Genomic DNA, 19,674 nt, shown 5'->3' on the forward strand with positions numbered 1-19,674 from the left:
TACACCACAAGCCATACTGTATGCTGGGGCTGGCTTAGAGGTACCTTCTTCTGATTAGGCAGCTTGTGTGTAGAAAGAAAATATTTATAGAATTTATAACCCAATCCAGTGGAGAGATGTGAAAACTAGATATATTCAGCCTAGAATTCCAAAAGATTTTTTACAATATGGGTAGCCAACTGTTGAAGAAATATGCCTAGCATAGATTTTGGATAGTTCTGTACCTCTGGCTTTCATTACAGATTGGATGGCTTTCTTGGTACAAAGCTGACACACTACTGTTTGTCTGGAGACATATTTTTTGAGGATGAGGGTCTAGATTCAATATTATCCCCAGAATCAGATTAGAAAAGCATAGGTTTCTTTCTCTCCCCTCCCCCTGCCCCTGACCTTTAGATGTATAACTACATATCGCTATATATAAACACAGTAATAGTTTTGCCTTTTAAGTGAAGTACTTGTGAAGTACTTTAAAATCAGCAGCAGTAGCAGCATCAAATTGACATTAAGGATTGGTAGAACCACTATGAATTGCTGAATTATACAGGACTTCGAATAAAAAAGGAAGAGGTGAAGAGAATTTTTAAATAGATTAGACTTTACTTTTGTACCTTTGTAGATGTTATTCTCTTGAATGGATCATCAGTGTTACAGAATGTAGTTTGCTATGCAAAATTAAAGCTGCAGTGTATATTACTACATTTCTACTGGTAACTGGTCAATAGCTCTCATTTTTGTTTGCAGGATTTAACATCTGTTAAGTGTTTAAACATAAAATATTATAATTGGCATCTGAGTGAGGATACTGTTTCAGTTACTGAAACAAACACTTCTTAACTTTAGTTGTATAGACCATTTTTCACCTAAATAAATAATAAATAAATAAATAGATAGTAAATAAAGAAATAAATATATATATTTGAGCCCCAGGTGCTGGGAACAAAAATCCAGGTTGATGCAAACAGAGACCTGTCGGTGAAGGAAGAGTTGATATATGAACTGTTATAGGAGCTCGACCCCTACAAATCAACGTGCCCCAGCATTATACACCAAGGCTGTTAAGAGCTGGCTGTTATTTTTGTGAGGCCGTACTGTCTTCATAATCTTTGAGAAGTTGTGGTGATTCAGACATGTCCCAGAAGGCTGGAAGAAGGCAGATGTCACTTCTTTTACAAGAAGGGCTCAAAGGAGGATCTAGGAAATTACAGGCCCATCAGTCTTCAGTCCCTGGGAAAGTTATGGAATGAATTATCCTAGGGGGCTATCACAAGTCAAATGAAGCATAATGGGATAAGCCAACATGGATTCACATGGGGCAAATAGTCCTTGACAAACCTGATCACCTGCTATGACAAACTAACCTGCTCAGTTGATGTGGGTGGTGTACTGGATGTCGTCTACCTGGAGTTCAAGGTTTTGATACAGTTTCCCACAGCCTCTTCCTGCGTTGCAGTCTAGACAAGTGGTCTGTGTGGTGAGTGGGGAACTGGCTGACCACTGCACAAGTTACTCTTGGGAGATCCCAACTGGAGAAGAGGTAAATTTTTCACAATGAGGACAATCAGCCGTTAGAATAATTTCTTCAGGGAAGTGGTGTACTCTGCAACACTGGACACTGTTAAGATTCACCTGGACAGGGTCCTGGGCCATGTAGTCTAGATCACGCTTTGCCTAGACAGGTTGGACCAGATGATCCTTGGAGACTCTTCCAACCTGGTATTCTATGAAATAAAATTACTTCTATTGTTTTAATCACACAAAACAGGCGTGAAATTTGAGTTTAATGAGATGTCTGCAGTAGTTCATCATGTTTTTGAGGTAGGTTTTTGGTAACTGCTTTTATTCTTTCTGTTTAAGCATGCGACCCAACATCTTCTTGGGGATTAGTGAAGGCTCTGCCCAATACAGAAAATGGTACTATGAACTTATGGTGGATCATCTAGAGCCTTTTGTGACTGCAGAATCAACTCATCTACGAGTGGGCTGGGCTTCAACAGAGGGCTACTCACCATATCCAGGGGGAGGAGCAGAATGGGGAGGAAATGGTGTTGGTGATGACTTGTATTCATATGGCTTCGATGGTCTGCATCTGTGGTCAGGTATTCTGTTTTGGGTTTTGTTTGGTTTGGTTGTGATTTTTGGGGTGTGTGGTGTTGTTTGTTTGTTTTTTTTGGTGGTTGTTTTTTTCTGTTGGTTTGGTCTGGGGTTGTTTCTTTTTTTTAATGCTAGAACATTGTTTGTGATTCTGGTGGATTTGTTTACAACATTAGCAAAGGGAATCAGATTTTTTGGTTGACACTAGCAATACACGGAAATAGTAATGCAGATAGACTAATAATTTATTCAGTAAATATTCCTTATTTCAACCTGGGAATGAGTTTTATTTAAAACTTCAAAGGTGCAAACAATGAAGCAAGGCAATCAGTTGCCCGTATTTGTAATTCGTGTGTGATAGTCCAAAACTAGACTGAGATTTCATTCACAGGAGACTTTTTTTTAATTTTTCTCCTTTTTTTTTCCCCCATACAAAAAATATTTTAATATGGATCTTTAGTGTAGGAGGTTAGAAATACTTTAGAGGTGAAGAAGATTTTTAAGTATGCTTTTTGCCATACAGTTTAAAATCAGATATTTTTCCACAGTGATGCTTTGTTTACATACATTAAGACTGACTGTATTACAAAACTTGCTGAGTCATGTTCCTAGCATGCATATAGCGTGTTTGGTCAGATATTCATTTTTAAAATGTTATTGATGCACCCTGGATCTATTCATTAATAGTAATTTCTGTATGCAAATTCTAGAGTTAAAGGAAGCTGAACTGAGTATTTAAATTATTTTTATTTACTGTTGATGCTGTAAATATCTTATTCTCTCAGCAAAATCAGAAAAATAAGACATCTTTGTCACTTATTTCAACTTTTTGTGAAAAGATTCTCAGGTAGAATGGGTTGTCTTACACTTGGACATTCCTAAACTTCTTGAACAAAGTTTCTAGCATGGTTTCACCTGGTTGAGAAAAGATTTTTTCCTTTGGTTTTCAGAGATAACTGGGCAGTGGTGGACTGTAGAACAGATAGGAAACTGAGTTAGGCCCATTGGATTGGCAGTTGTTGCCACTATGAAGATATGAGCGTTTTCTAAACTTGCAGACAAGAGAGAGAGCTGTATGTATCATTCAAGGTCTTTGAAGTTTTGAGGCATTGTGGCTTGGTACTTGGAAATGAATAAAGTTTTACATTTCAAAAGAATTTTCCAATCAAAATGGTGATTGTTTGTATTACTAAATAATAACATATCGACTGGAGTGGCATTTTAGGAAAGTAGCTGCCAGTTTGCCTGTCATGTACAGAGAGAATTACTTTGGAACAATGGTGTATAATTAATGGTGCCATTAAAGCTGTGTCATAACCCAGTTTGCCACAGAAAGTGTTATTACGGAAGAATTAGAAAATAATGAGCCAACTGAAATAAGTTTTGTAGATAGTGTCCCTTTTAGGGACGAAACAAAAGATTACTGAAAATCTAAATTATTTTTCTACCACGGAAACTTTTTAATCAGAAAGGCTTGCTTTTCCCCATGTTTTTTGCACCTTCTGCTTCATAAACTCCAGCTCTAGTTAGAGGAAGTTAAACTGTAAGCAATACAAATACAAAAGAATAAATGAACAAATGTTTGTGGTTTACAAGACTGTAATCCAGCCCAGGCAAAAAATTCAGACTCTTAATCTCAGGGTCGTGGGTTCGAGCCCCACGTTGGGCGCCAAAAAGAAACTGTCGTGGTTCAAGCCCAGCCGGCAACTTGGAACCACGCAGCCGCTCGCTCACTCCCCCCCTTTTCCTTCCTCCCCCCGCTCCCGGAGGGATGGGGAGGAGAATTGGAGGAATGTAACTCCCACGAGTTGAGATAACAGCTCTCCAGTAACTAAGGTATAATACAAATCACTACTGCTACCAATAATAATGATAAGAGGAATAACAAGGGAAAAGGACACAACCGCGCACCACCCGCCGACCGATACCCAGCCCGACCCGAGCAGCGATCTGGGCCTTCCGGGTAACTCCCCCCAGTTTCTATACTGGGCATGACGTGCTGTGGTATGGAATACCCCTTTGGCCAGTTTGGGTCAGGTGTCCTGTCTCTGCTTCCTCCTGGCTTCCCCTCCTCTCTGGCAAAGCATGAGACTGAGAAAGTCCTTGGTCAGAGTAAACATTACTTAGCAACAACTAAAAACATCGGTGTTATCAGCGTTGTTCCCAGACTGAAAGTCAAAACCACAGCACTGCACCAGCTACTAAGAAGGAGAAAAAATGACTGCTGTAGCTGAACCCAGGACACCACCTTAGTATATGCGATTTTTGTATATTAATTTCTGTTGTGAATGTGGCTGGTAGATCCAAAAAGTTTTCTGTCTTCATTGACATTCTAGTGTAAGACATACCTCTCAAACTCAGAAGGACTTCAAGTAGCTGAGTGCTGAAAGTCATGGCCATGCCATGTTTTTCTTCCACAATCCCCTTGGTCAGTCTTTGCAATGACATTTCAAAAATTAATCTTCTGAACATGAAGCATTTACTGCATTAATTAATTGAAACAATGATTTCTACTTCAGAGTTTCTGTTTTGTGCTGAGACTTTACCAGAATCCCATTTATTTCTTCAGTCCTTCAATTACTTCTCTAAAATGGGAAAATGGAATTCATAGTTTTTTAAGCCTAAGGCCAGAAAAGGTACTCAGATAATCTGGTCTGCTGCATGTTCATCAAAGACCAGTACTTGTTTCTGTTAACAGTTAGCCTTGCACTGATCCCAATAACCTATATTTGGTTAAATTTTAATGGGTAAACAGGCATTTAATCTCAAGTCGTACATCTTGAGGAGATGAAGTATCTACTCTTTTTTGATAACTTTTAGATTTTAATTATCCCTGACATTAAATGGTTGTCCCTTTTGGTGATTTATTTGCTACTCTTCTTTCTCAGCAGTACTTTATATAGATTTCTCAATTTGTGAGGAACCCTTAGGATTATTCTGTCATTCCACTGTCTGCTCATAGATCTGACAATTCTTAATTATTTCTTCTGTCTTGTAAGGGTATAGGGAAGAAGCAAGGGCATCAGAAAACTTTTTTTCCCCAGCTATACTGCTGACTGCCCTATCAAGAGGGACAGATTGCACAAGAGCACCTGTCCTACAGTCTGCAGTTTATATGGCAGTATCAGGTAGTAGTTTTCTATGTGTCGAGTATTAGCAGTGATGGCTTTTAGTTTTCCTCGAGGTCGGGGTTGGTGTGTGTATGAAAATCTATCTGCAGAAGAATTACTGAGATTTTCCATATTTTTTATGCTGTTAAAAACATATGCTATCTTCATACTCTTGGAAATACAGTGCTTTTAAGTTAAGTCCTTCATGTTTATAGAAGTTAGACAGCATAGTTAAAGCGATAGTGCTCTATTCTTAACATGCATTATGGTTTATATCTTGTAGGCATTGTATATGTTATTTTTGGAAAACATATGTCTGGAAATATTTTCATACAACTGTCATGCTTTTCCATAATTTTTTTTTTTTTGTAGATGGCAGTAAATTTCAGAGAAATTTTCTATTTTTGTATTCTATAGATTATTTCTTTGGAAGTAGATGCGATTGTGTAAATGTAATTTGATGCAAGAGAGAATGGTCCTTTAGGAATCATACAAAACTTTTTAAGTAAAAAATACATGTTACTGAATATAAATGCCTCAAAATTGCTGTCTTTGTATATGCCAGAAAAATGCTGGGTTGCAGTTTGATTCTGAAAGTGAGTAGTATCACCTTACACAAGTTTGCAAGGGTACTATGATGTGGCCCTTAGTACCTTTCTTCTCCTACATAATTTCCAGTTTGATACTTGTCATTATATTTAATAATGAAGCATTCTTTACTAAAGTATGCTAGGTTTCATATTAAATACTAACAATTGCTTTTAAATTTGCATTTCTAGTATTGCAAGGAGTAAAATTTAGTTTTCTTGATTTCGATTGTTTATATGGGTATCAGCAATTATTTCATTTAAATGTGACTTAATTGTATTATTTATGATTAAAATAGCTTTGTAGATATGATTGTACATTTATTCACTATAATGCAAGGTTAAAATCAAGTCTTGGATGTTATAGGTTAGATTTTTATGTATTAACGTGTTTGTGTTCTGTTGCTGTGTTTTCTTTCTCTTTTTTTAGGCTGCTATGAAAATCTGTACAATTTTCAGAAGTTTTGCTAAATGTGTTTCCTTCCACAGGTTGTGTAGCACGAACAGTAAATTCTCCCAACCAACATCTGTTAAGAACTGACGATGTTATTAGCTGTTGTTTGGACCTAAGTGCCCCCAGCATCTCCTTCCGGATAAATGGTCAGCCAGTTCAAGGAATGTTTGAGAATTTCAACATAGATGGCCTCTTCTTCCCAGTTGTCAGCTTTTCTGCAGGAATAAAGTTAGCATCCCATTTAGTTTTTGTATTTTTTTTCCCCCTCCCAGTCTAATTATTATTATTTTTTTAAATGTATATGTGAAATACTGGATAATTCCCTGGCTGTCTGCTTTCATTTCCCTTTCTGACATCTGCTTCTTTGGCACAGTTCCAATTCTTGGATAGTGGGAGGTAAAAAGGAGTACTGAAGAGACAGTGCATCAGTTGTATTTCAGCACACCAGTGTATTCAGGTGGTTTGCAAATAGACCTTAGAAACAGCTTCTTTAGTGTTTCTTAGCTGACATGTTGCTACACATTCACTCCAGGACAGCATTTTACCTATATGAGAAGAAAAACATCAGCCTTTGATATTAAAAATACATTGGCTCTAATTCACTTGTTATGAGGTACTAACTATGAATTGAAGATGCATTATTGGCACTTACCTTAAGAAATGGTGGTGGTATACTTTCTTTACAGCAGGATGAGTTAATATGAATTCAGTCAATCTGTATTCTGGTTGCTTTACTAGTTTTCTGTAAAAGTTCAAGTCACACGTGAGTTGCCAGGCTTCTGCTTCCAGATATTGAAGAGTTTGAGACTATAATATTAAAATGGATTCTGTGATGCTTCAGTGGGGTGATCAACTTCAGCAGCACTGGCAGAGGTAAAGGATGATAGCTGATTTCTGTTGGAGGCAGAGCAATGCTTTTTGAGGGATCAAAGACCATGATGGATACTAAAGAAGCTAAGAGCTGTCACACAGATGGCATGACAGCCTCTCATTGCAGATGCAAAATGTACTTGAGACTTTGCCTAGGATAATACAGGAGATATAATGTGGAAAAATAAAGACATGCATGCTGCAAAATGCAAAACTATAAAGCTGCATGTTTTATCTCTGTCATGAGAGAAAAATCTGACACATATTATTTGTGTGCCGAATGTGGTTTTAGAGAGTGTTCTGGTACAGCATTGACAAAAATCTTATAAGATACTCAGTAAAGAGAAGAGAGACAAAATAATTCTGTGTTAAGAATAGGGGTTTGGGGTTTTTTTTTTATTCCTTCTGGATGGCAATGTTCTGAATAAAAAATTTCAGTATTATGATATTGCTTCATAATCACCTTCATTCATCGAATTTTTCAGTAGCAAAACCCCATGACAAAGTCACCATTTTGTAATAGTAAAAGACCCTAAGGTTTTGATATTTTTTGAACATTCGAATAAAACACCCTGGGTTTCTACTAGCATGAAAAGTATAAATCTTAGGGAAGGAGATACAGGAGTATTGTCTCCTGAAGATTTCATGTTCTGTGAGGGAAAAGAAAGAACCATGGAGGCTCATTTCTCAAATGAGAGAGAATGGAGAACTCCTCAAAAGAGAGAGGTCAGAGGTGGTTGATGGATTACCTTGGGTTATAACTTCTGCCTTCTGACGCTCAAAAGGCTGCATCTTACTTCCTAGGTGTGCTAAGTACGCTGATGATTCTTTCTCTCCATGTCTTCTCTTTTGTTCTTGTGATTTAGAGTACTTTTATGGAAGTGGAAATTAACTAGAAGAAAGATTTGCTTTTTCCCATGTTTCCCCATGTATTTTGCATCTCCTACTTCATAAACTCCAGCTCTAGTTAGAGGAAGTTATACTGCATAGAGGAAGTAAGCACTGCATAGAAGCTGCATCACTGAATTTTTTTTTCATCCATTTTTTATAAATAACATTGAATAGCTCATAAACTGATTAGGTTTGACACAAGAGGTGTCTCAGTTATCTAAACTAACTGTTTTTTCAGGGTACGTTTCTTGCTTGGAGGTCGCCACGGAGAGTTCAAGTTCCTTCCTCCACCTGGATATGCCCCTTGCTTTGAAGCTGTCCTACCGAAAGAGAAGCTGAAAGTGGAGCAAAGCCGAGAATATAAGCAGGATCGTAGCTATACACGAGATCTACTAGGTCCCACTATTTCTCTGTCACAAGCAGCTTTCACTCCAGTTCCTGTAGATACCAGCCAGGTATGGAAACAGAAAGATTGCATTTTCATTTTTAAACAGTTATTATAAGCCTGTGTTATTTCACATTTGATTGAATTTGCAGCTTGTCTCAAACTTGTTTTTTCTTGGGATTTGGTTGGTATGTTCCAATGTGAGAAGCTGATAAATGATGCATTAAGTCCTTATAGTGCTCACTAGATGTTTCATATTCAGTTCACAAACACTATAAAAAAGAATGCTTTATCCTTAATATTAGAGTAGCTAAAAAAGATTATTCAAACTTCTTGTTCTGTTACTAGATACTTTTATTACTGTTTAAGTACACTTTCTGAAGACTGCATTGCGATTTTTATACAAGCTTCAGCTCTAATTCTTTACTGGATGTGCAGGTTAATGAGAGTGGTAGTTGGCACTTGGCTCACTGCGGCAATAAATGGTAAATGGCATGCACTGAAGTATAGTTTGGTGGTTTGTTTTTTTTTTTTGTCTATTTGTTTTTTGTTGGGGTTTTTTGGTTGTTTTTTTTTATTTTTTCCAAAAGCAGAGTTTGAGATGAAACAAATTTTTAAACGCTGTGTGCTCAGATTTTACCGTATGTAGGAACTAATTCCTGAAAAAAAAACCCACATAAAAAAAGAATAAACCTGGTAGTTTGTTGCTATTATGAACTAAATACATCATTCTACATGTCTCATGTAATTATTGTTCTGTAACACCCATGATTAGGGTAACATTATCATGATTCACAGCACTGTGTATTTCAGGTCTCTGATTTTTGAGGTGAAGAAGACTATTTCAAATTTTGGACGCAGAGTGATGTACTGTCCTGATTTCAATAGTCACCTGTCATCATAATCTGATATTTTAATTTTTTTTTTTTGGTGGGATTCACTTTTCAAATGTCTGTATTTGTCTGAAGTGTTTTACACAACATTACCTTGGTCATTGAGATTTTTAGCTTTTTTAAACTGGGAAATAGTATCGGTTTGAGTAGTTTCTAGCCAGCTGCCAGGAATATGTTCCGTGCCATTTGGAGGTGCTAGAGTTAAAGCTGGTTTTCCTTGCTGGTCAAACTTTGGAACTTATAAGTTCTATTGATCTAAGAATTCTCACTCACTTTAGTAAGAACTAAATGATAATTTAGGTTTAGTTGAGAAATCTGGTTTATCATGAAGTTTGTCATGAAAATTTGAGTGGAACTGCCAAGCAACTTACATGTAATGACCTCTTTCTCTCTTCTCTCTCTAGATTGTTTTGCCTCCCCACCTGGAAAGGATTAGAGAAAAATTAGCAGAGAACATCCATGAACTTTGGGTTATGAATAAGATTGAACTTGGCTGGCAGTATGGACCAGTATGTACCTTTCAACTAAATTTTCTGTTAATTACCTAATATTATTCAACACATTGGTTTGAATGTTATAATGGGACCACATTTTTTAACATCCTTCTAAAATTAGTAAGGTTTTAGACCCTTTCCACCAGAAGTAGGTAGAAACCATCAGTGCTTGGGTATTTTTGAACCAATACTCTGGTATTCAAGCTGTTTGGTGTTGAAATTTTCAGTGCCTTTAAGTGCCAGTGCAGAAGGCACATGCTAGGTCTTTCACCTTCTGTTTGTTCTTGGGACAAGAAGTTTAGTATTCTGGTGGAGTAAACTAACGAAAGCAGTTATTCCTGGTTCTCTTCACATGTACTGGCTGACATAACTTTTTTCAGAAGTCCCAAACTTATTTTTTGGAAAAAATAAGTATTGGTTATAGGAAATCCCATTCAATGTGCTTTTCTCCTTCAGTCTCTCCACTTCAGGCTTATGTCTGTATTAAGTGCTTCAAATAACTGTTTTCTTATCTGTTTCCTACTTTCCATGGCATATGACAAAATAAAAGAATACAAAATACTGTTTTGTTGATGAGATTTCTTTTTTTAATTAATCATAAAAAAGTTGTAAAGCCCAGTTATTTCAATCCCAAATGATGTTGTTTATGAAGAACTGTGAGGAGTATATGGAAACATACAGTAGATACTAGATGTAACGCACATATAGAAACATACATGCATTCTATTTTTGTTATTAAAAAGAGTTTGGTCTTCCAAGGAGTTCAGATTGCAGATTTAAGGTAACTGGGAATAGGTAATATGTTTGGTGTAGCATAACAGCAGTACTTAAAAGGATTTACTTAACAGACAAGATCTCTAGATTTTGTTGTTGTTGTTGCTTTCCCCACCAAATCAGACACAAAACCACAAAAATTATTGTGTCAAAACATTTTAATTGTGTTATAATCGTACCAGCTGCAAAGTAAACTGCAGGAACTTTTAGTGTAGATTCTTACCATGAAGAATCTAATTGTACAGTTGAACACTATTTTACTTTAAAAAACACATAGCAAATATCAAGTTAAGCAGTGATAAATGTAGTGGTTGTATTCAGAATGAATCTTTTAAGTTACTTAGTTTTCTTTATCTAGCTTATATTCTGTGGTTGGATGTGCTCACTTTGGAAAAGCCCTATCAAATGAAGACAGATTTTCCCTGGAGACTGTAAACAGTTTTCAATCCAAAACATAAGCAAATGACTGCTGTTCAATTTGAAATTATGTGCTTTTCTGTGAAATTTTATGCCAGCTTACATACTACTGACTTTCTTATCCTTTTTAATATTAGATCTGATTCTGTATATAAGCAACAGATCCAGCTGTTGAGAGCAGATTATACACACTTCAGTGGTACCACTTCATTGAGAATTCCTGCCTTGGTCTTTTTTCAGCTAAAATAAGTTAAAGACAATCCTATATTCACCAAACGAGTAAAGATCCATTTAGAAAAAGTGTAACAGTTAGGCTTCTTAACTTCAACCTTCAACTGTTACCATTCTATTTTCCTGCAGAATTATCTGATTGATTAAAAATTGTCAGTAATGTTATTTTTCAGTAAATTTCAGCTTTAAAGATTCATAAAAATGGTGAGCTTATGGTCCATGGAAGATGGACAGAAAAGTGCTGTAATATAGGGAAAAAATGTGGTCTTGACTGAGCAAATGTTAACAATTTCATTGTGATCTTTTAGCTAATATTTGCAAACTAAGGTTTTTTATCAAGTCTTCTAGCAAGACTTAGTCTTTGTAGATTTTGTTGACTGACATCTAGCATGGTAAAGATGCAAAGCTGAGAGCAGTAGAATGCTGTTATCCCAGCCTTTCAGGTTGTGCTTCCTAGTTCCAGCCAGTATTAGACTAAAACTGTATAGAAGTAGTGCAGGATAAAAATGTTTTTGATCAAAGTTTTAAATTTATTAAATGTAGGATTTTGTAAATTATAGTTTTCAAGACTCTGCAGTACAGTAGAATTAACGTTTCAATCTTTGTGACTGCTGAACAGATTCATTCTGCTTGTATACTACTGGACATAACTAAGAAACAAACAAGAGATAGGGTGGATTTATCTTCTATATTGTTACTTTTGTTGGGTAAAGACTTCAGTACTACTCATACCAATATATTTATACAAACTGGATGAATAATTTTTCAAACATGATGCTAAAGATGAGCTGTTATTTTATGGCTGTATGTCAAAACATAACATAGATTGCACTATTCTTGAACTTTTCATATTTGTTGTGAACATCAGGATAATGAAATGTACTAATTAGCATTTATTCCACTTGAGATCTGCAAATCTGAAGTTTATTTGCAAATGCCAATTCTGCCTTACTTGAACAGGATGATCATGCTCTGAGAATACAGAATACTTTGTGGTTTGAAGTGTTGTTCAGTTTGAGTAATTCTGACAGCTTTAGGTACTTTGTGTTTTGGACTGGTTTTTAAATTTTTTCTAGTTTTTAAGACACATTAAACTTACTTCTTTACTGTCTTTTCAGGTTAGAGATGACAACAAAAGACAACACCCATGCTTAGTGGAGTTCTCAAAATTGCCAGAGCAGGAAAGAAATTATAACTTGCAAATGTCACTTGAAACACTGAAGTAAGTTTCTAGAACTTTTGAAGCTTATACAGAGAGTTTCCTAAGGAGTTGCAGTTTCCAGAATTATAGTTTGACATATGAATTACAATTTGACATGTAGGTGAGAGTAATAATGCGAAAATGAGGGAGTGAGATACATTAATGTATGATGTATTTGGCATTGAAAAATGGCTTCGAAATTCTTTCTAATATCTATGGAATTTTAGAATTATTGTGGTAATGCTGATTATGAAATGGCAACTCAGAAAGTTTTCATCTAGTTTTGAGAAAAGAAATAGATTCCAGCTTTTGAAAAAAATATCTTCTTACTTGGTTTAATTTAATTTAGTTTAATCGCTTTTAATTTTCTTCGTTAGTAAAGCACACTTTTACAGTCAAAAGGTGGGGTTTTTTTTGATGTAACTAATGATGAGCTTTGCTTCAGGACCCCTTGCTGCTACTTCTGTGTTATTTCCTGTGAAAATATAATTGCTTTTTTCCTGTTCAGAGCATTAACCATGGATGACTGTCTGTATGTGATATTACTTTCCTGGGAATATTAGTACTATGTTATTAAAAAAACCCCCAACATATAAGCTATGATACAGTGTTTTCACTCATAATATAAAGATTCTATTTCCTCATAGTAGAAAGTTATGTAGAACACTCCTAGAATTTCTTGTAGTGTTCTCTGGTCAGCTTCTCTGTGCATTTCCATAGAAAACATATTTATGACCCTAAATGTTGAACAGTTTCTGAAGGGATATTTTGGCATTATATAGAGATAAAGCATTCAGAGATAAATAGAACTCATTTGGAGGCAAGAAAGTAAACTTATATTTGTCTTCAGCTAGATATTGGCATTTCAAGGAAAGCTTCTGAGACCCCTGTCAGCACGGCAATGTGCTAAGAATACAGAATTGCTTCTTCCCTAATGATACCACAGAAGGTATCATTAACTTTCTCCACTTTTGGATCTTTTGCTAGAATAGTCTATCTAATATGCTGTAGGGATCATAAAAATTATACTCTCAGAATTAAATGCACACTCCTAATGTTTCACTAAATATTAAAAAAAAATAAATTAGTAGATCTTATACAATTACTGGTTCAGGACCCAATGCTTTTCTGATCTAACCTAGGCGAAACATTGTACTGGATTTGTAAACATATAAATTATTGATTACATGTATTTTAGTAATTGTATTACTTACTCTAGAGAGCACCTTTTCATTAAACAAATAGAATCTAGAACATAAAGCATTCAGTCTTTCTACAGGTTTCAAAAATTGTATGCTTACTGAGCTCAGACTTCATGACGTTCTTGCATTAGTCCTTGTTTTCTGAAGTATGCAGTTCCAGTCTTGCAATATCATATTGTATTTATCACATACACATCTATTGTTCAGGGGCTAGAATATGTGTCCCAATCAGTTCATTTCTGAAAGCTTGCAAAGGAGGAAAAATCAGTGCAGTGATCCATTCTGTGATGAAGTGAATTGTAAGCTACTTTGACTATTTCTTTACCAGATGTTTCTAGTCTACTGGCAGTCAACCTCAATGGGGGAGAATGAGGAAGAGAGAAAGAAAGTGTTCTTTTACAACTTCCTCTAGTCAGCTAAATGCTATATTCTTTACAATTTGCATCAAACTGTGTATTGCATACTTGAAGTAGTTGCAAGACACCAAGAGTAACTTGTATGGTAATTGTGGGATTTTTTGTTGGTTTGTTGCCAGTTTTGCTGCCAGCTCTACTAGATGAGAGGCAGAAAACAAGGACATTCTGAGTCATATTATTGGACACAGCATTTCTTTTCAATATATTATCTCTGTATGTTTTGCAGTATGATTGAATACTTTTATGAGCTATAAAAATGGTATAGTATACGAAATGTCAAAATTCAGGAATTAGTTACCTCTGAAAATGTCATGCTTGCTCATACTGTTTCTGCATGTTCTTACATCTATTTTGTAGTTTGATCTTGGGTTTTTTTTGGTGCTTACTGTTGTGACTGACTTTCCTGTTTCTACCTATTTACTAAGTTATGTGTGATAATTACAAGTATCAACATTCTGCCAAGGAGTGCATTCAGACACTTCTCTGGTTTTCTTGTTTATGTTTGAAGTGTCTTAGGGGTCTTTGAGTTTATACCAGTATGGTATGCCTTCTTATCCTCCTGTGGCTTTCTGATGTGAATTTGCTGCGTATGGGTGGAGATAATGTAGGATTCAAATTCCTGTTTTACATTACAAGAATATTAGAGTTACCAGGGGTTAGCTCCTCTGTACTGCTTTCCACTGTTAGATACGTTCTCTTATGCTGGTGATAACTGCATAGGAATCATGTACAGTTTTTGCCAATTGAAATTTAGCTGCATGTAGTATTCTTAGCAGATAATATAGAGGTGGCCACTGCACGTTGATTTCCTCATATCTGATTTTACTGCCTAATTTTAAATCACAGCTCAGAGGCTATAACTCTAGGGTTTACTTCATGTAGCTAGCACTAAAAATATGCTGTAAGAAACTCCTGAAACATACAATTCGTCTGCCAAGAGAGATACTGCTAGAGCAATATTTATGTTCTTTTTTCCCTCAGTCAGTTCAAGAGCAGTAAATATAGTTAAAGCAAGGCTTGAAAATACCGTTTTAACTAGTGAAAAGAACAAATAAACCCCTTGTTTTCCAGCTTTCTTCCACATTGGGAACATTGGGAATGGAGTCCAACATTTATACTTGTGATTTTTTTCTGCATTTATCAGTTTCAATCAAATATATGGATGTCACCCTCAGATTCTGAGAAGCTTCTGATTGGACTCCAGACTGATCTCTGACTTTTGTCTAGCATCTTCATTTCAGTGACAGTAATTTAGTAATGCACCTAGGGTAAAGAAGCTAAGACCTGATAACTCAATATTGAACATAAATGCAGGAACAAATAATTAATGAGTTACAGATAAAATTCTGGAGGCAAATGAGACTTAAGATTCATACTTCTGTATAGTGTGAGTGTAAGGAAAGGAAGAATTCTGAAGTATTCTGAAGCCTGATTAATGTAGCAACACTCTTGTAGGGTTATGTAGAGAGTCTTTTGAGAGTGTTGTCAGGAATCTGCAGGTGCACAAGTCCATGCGACGTGATAAGATGAATAAATGGATCCTGAGGGAAGCAGTAGATGGAGTGGACAAGCCACTGTCCATCATGCTCAAGAAGTTGTGGCAGTCCAGTGAAGTTCCCACTGACTAGAAAATGTGAAACATAACCCTCATTTTTAAAAAGGGAAATAAAGGAAGACCCAGGTGAATGCATGCCACTCATGGAACAGATCCTCCTGCAAACTATGCCATGGCACTTGTAAAATAAAGAGATGATGGGTGACAGTGAACATGGCTTCACAAAGGGCAAATCATGCCTAACAAATTCATTGGCCTTTTATGATGGGGCAACAGCATTGGTGGATGAGGGAAGAGAACTGACATCATCTACCTAGACTTCTGCAAAGTATGTCACGCTGTCCTGCGTGGCATCATTGTCTCTAAACTGGAGGGACATGGACCACTTGGTGGACAAGGAATGGGCTGGATGGTCCCACTCAGAATTGCAGTCAACAGCTCAATGTCCAAGTGGAAACCAGTGACAAGTGGCGTTCTGCCAGACTCAGTATTGGGACTGGTGCTGTTTAACATCTTTGTTGGTGACATGGACAGTCGGATTGGGTGCACGCTCAGCAGGTTTGCCAGTGACACTGAGCTATATGGTGTGATTGACAACTGGAGGTTGTCATCCAGAGGTCATGTGAGAACCTCGTGAAGTTCAGCAAGGCCAAGTTGGTCCTGCACTTGGGTCGGGGCAATCCCAGAGGCAGGCTGGGGAGAGAGCAGCCCTGAGCAGAACATGGGGTCGTTGGTCAGTCAGAACCTCAACATGACCTGGTAGTATGTGTTTACGACCCAGAAAGACAACCTAGTCCTGGACTGCACCAAAAGAAGTGTGACCAGCAGGTCTAGGGAGATGATTCTCCTCCTCTCTCTATTACACTCTCGTGAGACCCCACCTGTATCCATTGCTCGGGCCCCGAAAATAAGAAGGCTGTGGACCTGTTGGAGCAAGTCCAGAGTTGGGCCATGAGGATGATCAGGGGGCTGGAGCACCTCTCCTATGAAGGCAGGCTGAGAGAGTTGGGCTTGTTCAGCCTGGAGAAGAGAAGGCTCTGGTGAGACCTTACAGCAGCCTTCCAGTGTCTAAAAAGGGCCTACAGGAAATTTGGAGAGGAACTTCTTACAAGGGCATGTAGTGATACGACAAAGGGAAATTGTTTTAAGATAGAAGAGGGTAGATTCAGATTAGATATTAGAAAAAAAATCTTTACTATGAGAGTGGTGAGGCAGTGGAACAGGCTGCCCAGAGTACTTGTGGATGCCCTATCCCTCAAATTATTCAAGGCCAGGTTGGATGGGATTTTTAGCAACCTGGTCTATGGAAGGTGTTGGAATTAGATGGGGTGTAACTAGATGAGTTTTAAGGTCCCTTCCAACCCAAACCATTCTAGGATTCTATGATTTGTTTTTTGAAATGAGCTGCATCTTGCAGAGTTAGGCCAGAATAGGCTGCTTGGGTCAGAGGCTCTGTGGTCTAAGTCTTGTGGTACAAGACACACTATGTCTACCTTGAATCCTTTTTTCTGAAAAGGATTAATGTGCAACATCCATACCAAGCATTAAGACGGCAATTTTGGCCTCCTTATCATGCATTCTACTGTCAGTCCTTTCTCCCGTCATGACTTAACAAAATCCACTTAAAATCTCTGAATAACAGCTTCTCTTTGTAAAGAAGACGCTTTCTAAGGATAACAAGTAACATTTCCTGCCTTTTCTGTTTGCATCATCTTTGAAGTAAACAACATAAGATAAAAAGATTTTGATATAGAACAGTATGAATAAGTTTTATAAGGCAGAAATGTTTCAAGGGCAAGGGAATCTTTCAACTGCTGCCACTTACAGATGCAATAAACTGTATGATAGTTCCATTTTGAAGTAGTCCACTCGTAGTTTTACTAAAATATTTAGGAACATCTTGTGTCATTTTCTTAACACTGTCAGAAAGCTTATTACATATAAAAAAAGGCTGGTGTTGATCTTTCTATGTTACACTTCTGTCATTCCAATAGGTCTCATTTGTTGTGTAGTGCTATTTATATACACAGCAGCAACTCTGAAAATAGAAACATTGGCAGTAATTTATCTCTGATTTTTGTGTCCTAGAACCCTGCTGGCATTAGGCTGCCATGTTGGCATTGCTGATGAACATGCTGAAGAAAAAGTGAAAAAAATGAAGCTTCCAAAGAAGTAAGTTGAAATTCAGAAGCATCTTTTTGCTAGGCAGTGTGAGTTAAGCAAACTGTATTTTAACAATATTTATAATGCTAGTTTTATTGGTATTTGGGTATGCATGTATGCATACATATTTTCAGAAACTTACACAAACCTTCATCCACCCCTTTTCTTTTAGATGCTTACATTCTGATGTGTAGACAAAGTTTAGGTTTTCTGTGATTCATTGAAATATTGTTACATAGTTCTTTTATACATACGTATTAAGATGAGGCCCGCAGAGATACTGAGCAATGTGAGGGCAGTAAGATACTGATGAGCAGATGAACAGGGAGGAGCTGGGATTTTAACTACGTGTTTCAACTAGTAGCTTCAGCCTGCAGCTAAAGACAAGTCTCCAACATGAATTTGTACACACAATATGCTTTTGTTATTTTCCTTAGTATCGATTGATACTTATCGTTGAGTATTCATTTGCATCCCAAAATACAATATGCACATCCTTTGTGAATAAATTTAGAGCATCCTTTGAGACCCCTGGTTCTTTGACCTTACTGTTCTATTGAAACAGCTGTGGCTATTATAGCTTTTACATGCACAATGTAACACTTGTGCAAGAGACTGTGACAGGAAAGAACACAGTAATTGCCAGCTTGACAGACATGTTAATTCTGTTGATTCGCTATTTCCATTACTGTCTGGTTTTACTCATCTCAGTGAAGAGACTTCACAGCTACCTGAGCAGAGAGAACCATGAGGGCAGTTAGCTGGCACGTGGGAGACAGCAGCACAACTGCCAACTGCTTGCTTAATTCAGTAACAGAAATTTGCCAACTGGTAACTATATGAATGGTTGACTTTTGGACTGATGTTCTTGAACTGTTGTTTTTAAACTTTATATTTTAATGTGGTGATTTTGAGGGAAGGTCCAACCTCATGGTTATAGATGATAATCCCCCTTAAATGCTTGCTTGTTTTCAGTTATTGTTTTCAATCAATAATTCGTTTAAATGGGTTTTAGAATAGTTATCTTGGAAGAAAATTAAGTAAGATTTGTAAAGTATTTGAATATTTTAGAATATAAATGGGGATAAATGCTGTTTCTTTTTTCTGGATTTCTCCCTGTCAGTCCAAATAAAGAAAATACAAGAAAATGACAAAGTTGTACAGAAATATACAATTATTTAAACTAGCAATTCTTCAAACAACCCAGCACATATAATTGCAGTGAGAGAATGTTGTTGTTTATTTTCTACAGACCCCTTTCTTTATGACCAAAATAGCTCTTTGTTTTGTCAGTGTGTTTGAGGAGAAATACTCTGGGATATGCTGGGCACGTCCACTGGCTCCAGCATGGTCTCTTCTGGGGCTGCAGGGAAGCACCAGCTCTGGCACTTGGAGCACCTCCATTCCCCCTGCCACCAGCCTTGGTGTGTGCCAGATGGTTTTTCACACCTTCCCCTCACTCCCCTCTGCCTGTGCAGGATTTTTCAGTTTCTTACAATTTTTTTCCCAGAGATGCCGCCAGTGTGGTTGAAGGGTTCAGCTTTGGCCAGTGGCAGGTCCCTTTTGGAGGTGGCTGTGTCCGGCAGAGGGCAACTCTGGCCTCTCCTCACAGAGGCCTCCCTGTAGCACCCCCGCACCAGCACCTGGGCACAGAGACCCAGTACAGCCCCTGGATATCTGCCCCACCCCTGCTTTCCTTTTCCTGCTTCCCTTCCCCTGCACCTTCCTTCATCAGTGTCCACTGCCGTGGTGGTGACACTTAATGTCATAGGTTTTTGTTGTAAATTTAGTAAGTCCTGATGTGCTGCATCCCTCATCACATGCATTATGTCCTTTATCGAGGAAGGTTTGGTTGTAAGTAAAGTGGGATATTACCATAATTCGGTGGGAACAACTTCATAAAAGTAAACACTTTGTTCTTAAGAGTGCTAAAAATA

The 19,674-nt window shown here is 37.2% G+C and overlaps 1 protein-coding gene across 1 annotated transcript in view; it reads left to right on the forward strand.

Moving 5' to 3' along the window:
- Positions 1 to 19,674, forward strand: part of LOC104412396 (ryanodine receptor 2-like) — a gene marked incomplete at its 3' end in the record, with an annotated part of 47,931 nt that overhangs the window by 811 nt on the left and 27,446 nt on the right. Inside the window, exons 3-9 of the mRNA XM_010023117.1 lie at positions 1,858 to 2,099; positions 6,281 to 6,473; positions 8,245 to 8,461; positions 9,689 to 9,793; positions 12,319 to 12,422; positions 17,663 to 17,746; positions 19,248 to 19,397. Of these exons, the coding sequence (XP_010021419.1) occupies positions 1,859 to 2,099; positions 6,281 to 6,473; positions 8,245 to 8,461; positions 9,689 to 9,793; positions 12,319 to 12,422; positions 17,663 to 17,746; positions 19,248 to 19,397 (1,094 nt within the window). The remainder of the gene's footprint in view (positions 1 to 1,857; positions 2,100 to 6,280; positions 6,474 to 8,244; positions 8,462 to 9,688; positions 9,794 to 12,318; positions 12,423 to 17,662; positions 17,747 to 19,247; positions 19,398 to 19,674) is intronic.

The sequence above is a fragment of the Nestor notabilis genome, unplaced genomic scaffold (genome assembly GCF_000696875.1).
Source record: "Nestor notabilis isolate BGI_N333 unplaced genomic scaffold, ASM69687v1 scaffold7111, whole genome shotgun sequence".
Lineage (NCBI taxonomy): Eukaryota > Metazoa > Chordata > Aves > Psittaciformes > Psittacidae > Nestor > Nestor notabilis.